Source organism: Nuphar pumila, chromosome 7 (assembly GCF_984573655.1).
Source record: "Nuphar pumila chromosome 7, dmNupPumi1.hap1.1, whole genome shotgun sequence".
NCBI classification, from domain to species: Eukaryota; Viridiplantae; Streptophyta; class Magnoliopsida; order Nymphaeales; family Nymphaeaceae; genus Nuphar; species Nuphar pumila.
Window position 1 is genome coordinate 27,224,489 of NC_143255.1, and position 10,171 is coordinate 27,234,659.

The window sequence follows — 10,171 nt, forward strand, 5'->3', positions numbered from 1 at the left end:
CCTTTGCATTTTTTTCTTATTTCTTTTTGCATTATATTTTTAGCCACATGCGATGCTTAGTACTAAGCATCGCGCAATTAGCTCAACAACATATCTGCAAAGCACAAATATACAAAACAATATAGGGAGGAGGCTCGACCCCTACCTGGCGAAGAAGGAAACAAGGAGGGATCAGAGTCCCTCCCTCGCATCCCGTAAGAAAGGGAGGGGGCTCGGCCCCTCCCTCTCATCCCGTAAGACAGGAAGACATACAGGGGGCTCGCCCCCTACCTGGTAAAAAACAAAGGGAGGGGCTCGCCCCCTACCTGGTAAAAACCAAAGGGAGGGGGCTCGACCCCTCCCTCTCATCCCGTAAGACAGGGGCTGAAAAAAAAATAGGGAGCTCGGCCCCTCCATGGCGAAAAAAAAACAGGGGAGGGGGACGAGCCTCTCCCTCGCATCTCGTACGACAGAAAGACAGGGAGGGGGCTCAGCCCCTCCCTGGCAAATAAAAAAAACAGGGAGGGGGCTCAGCCCCTCCCTGGCAAATAAAAAAAACAGGGAGAGGGCTCGGCCCCTCTCTGGCAAAAAAAAAGAAGGGAAGGGGGTCGAGCCCCTCCCGGCCATTTGTAAGATAGGGAGGGGATCGAGCCTTTCCCTGGAGAAAAACAAAACAGGGAGGGGGTTGCGCCTCTCTCGCGCATCCCCTAAGACAAGGAGAGGGCTCGACCCCTCCCTGGCAAAAAAAGCATAGGGAGGGGAGCAAGCCCCTCCGTCTCATCCCTTAAGACAGAAAGACAGGGAAGCTCGGCCCCTCCCTGCCGAAAAATGAAATTGCCGGCGAAAAAAGGAAATAGATAGGGGGCGTCGGGGGGTTATCTGAGCCAAAGGGGGTCTAGCGACTGGCGTCGGGCGACTGCCATCGAGCGTTGGGCGTTGGTCGACAGGCATCGAGCGTCGGTTGACAGGCGTCGGGCGACGACCGACAGCCAAGAGGCAGTGGGTGATGACCAAGAGGCGGCAGGCAGCGGGCCAGAGGCGACAGGCGGCAGATCGGGGGGCACTGAGTGGCAGGGACAAAACAGAAAAGAGAAAGAAAGAGGTTCAAATTAAGGATTTACGGAAAAATCAGCGATGGATTAGCGACGAACAAATTTCGTCGCTAGGTCATTGCTATTTGGCGACAGGGTAGCGATGGAATAGTTCTGTCGTTGATCCGTCGCTAAGTTGCGACAGATATCGAGACAAAATAAATTCCATCGCTAATTCATCACTAATTAGCGACGGATTACCGATAGAATATTTTCCGTCGCTAATTTCGCAAATAAGCGATATTTTAGCGATGAATATATTTCTCTCGCTAATCCATCGCAAATTTGCTATGGATTTTTTCTGTCACAAATTTCCGTCGCTAATTAGTGTTTTTTCTTGTAGTGGTATTTCAGTTATTTCATGTTGCAATAAGTGTCAATCCACTAGGGACTAATGAGTTTCCTTATTTTAGTTTTTTGTCTTTATTTTGTTTTATTTTTTTTTGTTTTGATGTAACAACTGATTGGGAGATGGTGTTGGACAAACCCCAATAGATAGAAATCTAGCCATTGGAGCTGGCCCACCAACTAGTTGGGCCAACCCCTTTATGCATGGGAGTGCCTATATAAAGGCATTCTCTATCTTGTATTATTATGCTTGTTGCCAAGCATATTTGAATAAAGATCTTTATTATTTTTATGTGCTCTTGCTCTCTTTTGAGAGATTGTATATTTGCCTCTTAGTTGTCCTTTGTATTTGGCCCATTAGAGGCTTTTGTACTTGTGAGTGTGCACCTTCGTAGCAATTTTGTGGTAGTGTATTTGTACACTCGTTGTTTCATTACACTACCAACGTCTTACCATTCTCTTTTTTTTATTTAAATTCTTTCATTTGTAATAGTTTTATATATGAGTTGTTTTAATAAAAATATATTTTTTTATAAACTCCTTTCCCTTATGTGTGTTCTTATGAGAAACACGAGAGAAAGAAAGTGAGTAAGTGTGAGATAACAAACTGTGTGCTTGCACGCTTGAGCTGTCGGCCGAATAGACCATCACCATCAATTGGTATCAAAGCGAAGGTTGTCGAGCTTTTCAGTTTGGCATGATCTATGGTGTAGAGTGGAGATGGATCCGAATATGACCATGTAATGTATATTCAACCTTGGAGGTGATGCCTTGTTTGTATGCTTCAAGGACTAAGTGAATTGAACCCCAAGAGTCTTATGCAATGAGTTTGGCTGCCATGATTCACGTGCCAATACTTGGACCTTCAAAGAATAATGTTTAGGATTTATTTTTTTTCTATATATTATTTATTTATTATATATTTTTATTTTTTGTTAAAAATAAATAAACTTAGTTGGACTTAGTTCAATCTAAAATGGGTGGGTCGGGACCCAACTAATATTGGATTCAATTAGGTGTAAAGGTTTGGGCAGTGGATTTTAATTCCCACCTCCTAACACCTTTCCCTTCCTTCCTTTTTCAAGTATAGGCAACTAGGATTTTAATATTGTTTAAATAGGTTAGCTTAGTTTTCATTTTTACTTGACTTTTATTTAATATTATTAAGTGTTACTTATTCTTTTAATATGTTAATTGAGATTAAGTAGACACTAGAACTATCAACGTCTTACTCTTCTATTTTTTTATTTAAACCTCTTTCCTTTGTAATAATTTTAGATATGAGTTGTTTTAATGAAAAACATATATTTTTAAACTATAAATAAAATATATATAAATTAAAAATAAATCTTAAATACTATTATTCGAAGGCCCCAACTTTAGCACATGAATCGAGGCAGCAAAACTTGTTGCATCATACTATTGAGGTTTGATTTGCTTCGTCCTCAAACCACGCAAACATGACATCACCTCTAGGGTCAAACGCACACTCCATCGGCTCTATCTTTGTTCTATGATGTAGATCGTGTCCAACTGAGAAGATTGATGACCTACGCTCTAATACCAACTAATGGTGATGATAGATCCAATCGGCAGCTCAAGCGTGCAATCACAACTCGTTATTTCACACCCACTCGCTTTCTCTCTAACGTGTTTCTTACAAAAACATGCACAAGAAAAAAAAGTTTTCAAAAAAAAAGTTGTTTTTTATTAAAACAACTCATACATAAGGAGGGGGTTTAAATAGAAAAAAGAAGAAGGGTAAGACATTGATAGCTCCCAACGCCTACCTAATCTCAACTAACATTAAAATAACAACTAACACCTAATAATATTAAATGAAAATCAGCAAGTCAAAAAATAAACTAAGCTAATATATTTAAATAATATTAAAATCCCACCTAACTACCTACATACCTCTACTTGAAAAAATAAGGAAGAAAAAGATGTTGGGATGTGAGATTTAAAGCTTACCGCTCAAGCCTTTAAACTTAGTTGGATTCAACAATAGTTGAGTCAAGATCCATCCGTTCTGGATCTAACTAAGTCCAACTAAGCTTATATTTTTTTAAAACTAAAACTAAGTCCTTCTTTCTTTGTCTGCTTCTTTCTTCAAAATTTAACAGCCCTTTGTTCTTTTGGGTTTTTGTCTGTATGCATGATTTGGTCAAGATGACCATTGCCACATCTACTCACTTATCTGCTAGTGACTAAGCGGATCAGGTACACCCAATTTAAAAATGTATTCAACTTATTTGAATCTTGAATCGTTTTTTATGAGATTGGCCTAATATATAGATCAAATTGAAATTTGAGTGAGCTTTTTGACTGGGATCCAAAATTCATCTCCATTGAAATCAATTTGTAACCATTGCATCAACACAAGGAATTGATATTTGATAATACACATTTAAACGAACTTGATCCAAGACCCATATAACTTGAACTCTACTTATTTGGATTTTGGAAAATAGGAGGAAGAAGATAGCTTCTTTTTATGACCTGCCAATCCAAAAAAAAGAAGCATATGGGATTAGCACAAATTCTCTCAAAACAAGGCTCCATGCTCACATTCATCGCGGTATTCAACTTGAGTTCGCCCCATACCACACAAGGTGCATTGCAGCATTACATTACATCCAATCAAGTAGACAAGAATAAACAAAAAAAGAGAGATGGGGAATCCTTCAAACATTGGGAAAATTAAGCAGCTGCACCAATGGGTACTGTTCCAACCTTGAGCCTAGAGGACCCGTACAAGGTTTCCTCGAATCGGATAATCTCGTTCTTTGATCCGTACGCAACTTGGGTCCGATCATCGAGATTCTCAATCACCTTATCCAGCACTGATTGATTCCCATCACTACTATACCCTCCTGCTTTCTCCACTAGAAAACCCAGTGGAGCCACCTCAAACAACAACCTTAGCTTGGCCTTTGATGTTGGGGATGTCACATTTGTGAAGATACCCTTTTCCTTTACAATGATCTACAGGTTGTAGAAAAGTATTTTTACATTAAATGTGGAGATTGAATGAATTAGATGACTAGAAAAAGTAGATGCTTTGCACCATTAACTTTTTTATTTTTTCGAAAGATATGCTTTTCGCCATGAACTTAGATAACCATACCTGGTTGACATCAGGAACCATTCCACCAGTGTATCTTAGCGTGTATTTTTCCTTTACGTAGTAATCAATCAACTGTTTAACATTTCAATGGAAACTTAGACAGAGAGAGTTGCCACAAATATCAAGAGTGGAACAATACAAAAGCAAAAAAAATTGCACTTACCTTTTGATATTCAGAGTTGTCAAAGGTGGCCCTCAGATTTCCTGGGGAGAACATCTTTCCTTCTCCAATGTGAGTAGTGTCTTTAACATGTTGCCATTTTCCTACCAAAGAACAAACCATAGAGCTAGCATCAACGATTCTAGTGAGCATTTGATGTTAGTTGAAGCAAAAATGAAGCTGAACACAAGCATGCAATGGTAATTTACAAGGCAGCCATTTTGCTTAAGCTATGTTGATGTATAGTAAACGACAAACCATAGCAACAGCAGCAGCTCTCTCTCTCTCTCTCTCTCTCTCTCTCTCTCTCTCTCTATATATATATATATATATATATATATATATATATATATATATATATATATATAAGCTACAATCCATGGATTATACCTACAATTAACTTGGAAACTCATGTCAATTGTTTTAACACAATTTAATCTTATAGATGTGTTCAACATGCTCGATTTAGTAGGAATCGATTCTTGGATCATGTTTTTCGATGGAAAAATATTTTTATGAGTCGGAACAAGCCATTAATTTTTAGATCACCGGAAAAACCTGTATACAGGTTGGATTTCTGTGATTCAAAAGCGGGTTCATACTAAATAAAACATGTAGATCATATCTATGGTGTTAGATGTGAAGAAAACCCAACAAAAAAAAGGTTCTGCCACTTTGCTAAGTGGATTTTATTTACATGATTGCAGCATATATATAAAGAGAGATAGAGAGTAATGCTATGGTGCTCTTGGAGCACCTACTCCCATATACTAGAAATCATAGTTGTAGGTTACATCTTCTCAATCAGACCCTATAGAAAATTCGAACATAAAAATAGGTTTTTTAAAGTCAAGAAATTTTGGTACATTATGAGCCATTGATTTTTGAAGATCTTAAAAAACCTACATGTATGCCATAGTTACGTGATCCAAAATTTGTTTTCCACTAAATAATGATTGTAGATCATATCTATAGGGTCTGATCAACAAAAAAAGCTCAAAATTTTTGAAAATTTAAAGCTTCTATTAGGTGGGAGTAGGTGCTCTGGGATCACCCTATCATTAGCAACGTTTATAAATTGAACCTTCGTCTAGCAGCAGGAATTCATGCGTCCCTGGAACATCCTTTAGAGCGATAACATAAGTTGTTCTCGGTCCATATATTCCCATGGCTGCAGCCACCTGATCTCTGCCAGTTACTCCGGTCAATTTATCGCCAGGCCATACGCCGAAGATGGTGCCGACCGTGAAGTTGGTGTCGACGATGCTGGAACCATCAAGAGGATCAAAGGCAACACTGAACCCTCCTGTAATTGCCAAACATATATATTAATCTTGTTTCAATAAAGATTAAGCCACTGTTAATCGCATTTTAATACTCGATTACCTTCTGCGGGTCCATCCATATCTTGAAGTTCTGGCTCTTCCTCGGAGCAAGCATACTTGCAGACATGAGAGTATCTTAAGGCCTAGCCAAATTCATAAATGAGTTGAAATTAGTATTATCTTGATCATTCGATATTGTTTAGCAAGAAAAGCAGATTTTCCATCCAACAAACACAATCTCACCAACTAATTGAGAGGCTTAAAAAAAAGGGTCAAGTATGGTTTTTTGGATTGTGCACTGTTTCCATAGTAATAATTGAGTAATTTATAAATATACGCACCCTCTTTTCACCTATTTACAAATACATGCCCAACTTGTCAGACTTACATGAGACTGCCAAAAGTTGATCTCAAGCATGAAACAATCACACCTATATATTATGTATTGAGTAATTTACTATTTTACCCTTATATTACGTCTCTCTCTCAGGTTGTTTATCTGTGTATAGCTGCAGGTGTCATTTGCTTAATCTAAACCTGTGGGTGTGTTTCTCATAGTTTACTCAACAAAAAACATGTATTAGATTAGGTACCTTTTATTCTTAGGAGCGTCTCTCTAGAGATAAAAAAATCAATGGCTCATATTGCACTAAAACTTATTGATTAAAGCCTTCAAGTTTTTTTTTTCACAAATCAATTCAAACCCAATCATGTATTCTATTTAGTTAATGTGTGTTTGATGTAAGGGAGTAAACTTCATGCTGCCATAGATATATTCCGATAATTTGAGCCTCTATTCGTAAATATGTGAAAAGATGGACGTATGTTTGCAGGTTTCTGCAATAATGAATAACAAGTACTCACTGTGATGATAATAATGAACGAGTAGTTTTAATTACTGACCTCAAAGAGCAACTTGTCTGCAAGCAAGTCGACAGCAAGCTGCTCATCACCAAAGGTGTTAACACAAGCAGTGCCACCACAAGAGGCAGTCCTGACTTTGAAAGCTATGGTCCTTAGTGCTTCACTCATGCACACCAGCAGCCTCACCAGGCTCTTGTCCTCTGTGTTCTTGTTCAGAAACTCTTCCTTCAAATTTTGCAAACACAAGTAAACAAATTTAACATCAATCATTCATTATGACCACCTCCTTGGGTAATATACCAAGAAAAGAAGTTGAGAGAGAGAGAGAGAGCTCCAACTAACATTTGTTGATGGGAAGTAAAAGAAAGACAAGTTACCAAGCTGTCACCAATTTCACATCTCGTGATCTGTACTGGCGAAGGCGACGGCTTCCCTTTCGCTCTCGCCTTCAATTTCTTCGTCGAATGCCGGAGGGGATTGCCGTAGATCGAGCTCGATTTCAAACTCTAATAACAATTATGCAAAGCCATCATAATTCTTATCTTTAAATCTTGTTCATGTCTTCATATTCTGTCATTCTAAGTTCAAATGCATGCAAGCATGATAATGAATTTAAGCGGGAAGTAGATACCCGGGCATCCACGAGGCGCTGGAGGGAAGCAGGGGAAGCGAGCGCCGTAGATCGATGCGAATTGCCAACGTGGAGCGTGACATGAGTGGATGAGATGATGCCAGTCTCCATGGCTAAACCAGTGCTTTGCTTTTCCTTCCTCTTGTTTCTCTGCTTAGAGAGAGAGAACACAGAGATACACAAGGAGAGGAGCAGAGGAAGCAAGCGATAAGCAGTGAGTCAGACAGGCTTTTGCCACGTGTCATGCTGAAAGGATAAAGAGACTCCCTACCGTAGCCTCTGCATCATCCAATCATGTGGCCACCAAGGCACCAAAAAAAAAATTTGTGAACCAACCAACAGCGACAGCGCCACAAAACGGGTGCAATCGCATTGCACGAAAAAATGTGTTGCTGCACCTGATCAGAGAACACGTGTTAGTGGCCCCCACAGAATGTCAATGGACACATGTCAAGCAGGACATTTTCTGTGCAATGGGATTGAACCTGATCCGGACTTCTAATAGGGTGTAAGGTGGGTCGGGTTTCATCCAAACCAGTTTCGGGTTGGAGAATCAGACATATGGAAAACAATGTGAATCGGGTTTGGGTGTGCCTTTTATCCGAAAGCAATTCAGGTCATCTGGTTTGGGCTTATATTGGGCCATCTAGAATTTTAGACAAACATGTCAGGCTTGTAATGGATCAGTTGGGTTCAGCTTGTGTCTTTGTCAGAAATATTACCCATGTTTTGAAAACACGGCAATTTTTTTGGATAAAAATTCAAAAAATAAGAAGATTTTTTTATAAGAAAAAGATTGCAATTTTATTGTGATAATTTTCATGGACAATATTAACACCCAAAAAATTCCAATAAAATGAACTATAGAGAAGGGGGGACCAATGAAAGGTGCAAACTGTCTAAACTATTTTTAGAAATCATTTTTAAATGTGTTTGTTTCTTGACAAATTTGATTGTACAGATGTGTGATAAAAAAAACTAAGAATCAACTCTTATAACTCATTTCTTTTCTGTATCAATATGATTTTTATAATCTAGAAAACTTCAAAGTTTTCAAATGATTAACTTTTAGCATATTATAAAATCTTTTATGGTATATATACATCGAAGACCTTTTCTTACACGCGCCAGTTCTTAGGTTTTGACCATGAAGATCACATTAGTACAGTCACATTTGACAAGAAACACTTTTAAAGGTCATTTTTGAAGCCTCAACTGTACTGTACGCTTTAATAGAAACAATTATTTCTTCATAGTTTTTTATTTTTATTTTTATCAAGACCTATGAAAAATGACTGCACGGTCTTTGTAAAATGGCATGTTCTCCAAAAATGCTTAGCAATTTGTTGAAATCACTCCTCTACCTAGAATTTTTTATTCTTTACTTTTTTATAATATTTTTGTCCTTTGGCAAATATGGTACGAGTATATCATTATTTTGAATATTCCCAAAACATGCAAACCTCATTTAACTAAACACTCTACTAATGACCTACTCAAATATAGTAGGATGTTCGCATATCATTATTGATAATGTCTTCTTTAACTAAACATTCACAATGTACGACCTCCGAAAATATGATACGAGCTTCGCAAATCATATTTATCACTAGCAAAGCTGAGCTGAATACTTCGTATTGCCAAGCCTATTTTGCGAGTTTGAGCAGGCTTGTTACAAGCTGAGCTGCAAGCAGCTAGTCTCGTTCCCTAGCGCTAGTCGCACTATCATAACCGAGGGTTCTTCGTTTCAAATCTCATGAGGGTTATCCAGCAGCTTGGCAATAACAAAATATTTTTTTAAAGAAAAGATATTAGGAATATTTTGATTAGAGGAGAGCAATGCACAGGCTTTCCCCTAAATTGGGCAGGCTTCTGGCAAAACCCGGCATCCTAAAGAGTTGGTGGGGGCCTTTTCTAACCGCAGTTCAGGCTGTGGTGAGCAGCTCATGGCCTGCGGGCTGCCTGACCCTTTTTAAGGTTGTCCAATGTGTTGACCTAGTTGATTACAGCCCATCAACAGGCCAGCCTAGCTAGGCCTAAGCCCAGCCCAGGGTAGGTTTTAGTTCAAAAATATGTTCCAAACTCAGTCTAATTAATAAGTTAGAGCTGGAGAGACTACAAGGATGAAGGGCAATAGCGATGATATATCGTGCCACTATTGCCTTATTTCTCGCCATCATAGGCCTATAATGGCAAGAATTCTCGCTGACAAGTAGTAAAAAAAAACTGGCCTTTGTAATAATGATGATATTTATAGTTCATCATTAAAAGGTAAACCAACACGAATGAAGAATCTCGCCGAAACTGAAAACACCAATAGGAGTGTGACAATTTTAATGGCGAGATCCCTGGCTCACTGTTATAGGTTACCTATAAGTTATAACAGCGAGGTATTATTCTCACCATTATAGGCGATAAGAGTGAGATCCCTATGCACCATTATAAGCTATAACGGCGAGAATTAACTCGTTGGTATAGGCTATAACGGTGAGACAGAGAAATTGTTGTTATAGGCTATAAACTTGCAAACAAAAAACTAAAAATTAGTTTCCAATTTTTTTTTTTTTACGATCAAAAGATGACTTGACAAGAGCTCTTTGCAAGCCATACTCATGATGGATTACACAAGGCAGCACAAAAGTA

The 10,171-nt window shown here is 38.6% G+C and overlaps 1 protein-coding gene across 1 annotated transcript; it reads right to left on the minus strand.

Moving 5' to 3' along the window:
* Positions 1 to 3,961: 3,961 nt before the first annotated feature.
* On the minus strand, positions 3,962 to 7,747 carry LOC149831635 (sedoheptulose-1,7-bisphosphatase, chloroplastic-like). Its single transcript, XM_090014035.1, has 8 exons — positions 7,529 to 7,747; positions 7,275 to 7,403; positions 6,937 to 7,122; positions 6,095 to 6,176; positions 5,793 to 6,014; positions 4,712 to 4,812; positions 4,549 to 4,620; positions 3,962 to 4,406 (listed from the first exon to the last, which is right to left on the minus strand). The coding sequence occupies exons 1-8, from the start codon at positions 7,637 to 7,639 to the stop codon at positions 4,122 to 4,124; spliced, it is 1,188 nt and encodes a 395-aa protein (XP_089870161.1). The 5' UTR covers positions 7,640 to 7,747; the 3' UTR covers positions 3,962 to 4,121.
* Between the last annotated feature and the right edge of the window lie 2,424 nt (positions 7,748 to 10,171).

Bases quoted from the DNA above. Each gene is read 5' to 3' on its own strand.
- LOC149831635 (XM_090014035.1), bottom strand. From the start codon at position 7,639: ATGGAGACTGGCATCATCTCATCCACTCATGTCACGCTCCACGTTGGC. The intron at 7,123-7,274 runs GTAACTTGTCTT...CAAAATTTGAAG, and splicing joins GTGAAATTGGTGACAGCTTG to GAAGAGTTTCTGAACAAGAA. The intron at 6,015-6,094 runs GTAATCGAGTAT...TGGCAATTACAG, and splicing joins TATGGATGGACCCGCAGAAG to GAGGGTTCAGTGTTGCCTTT.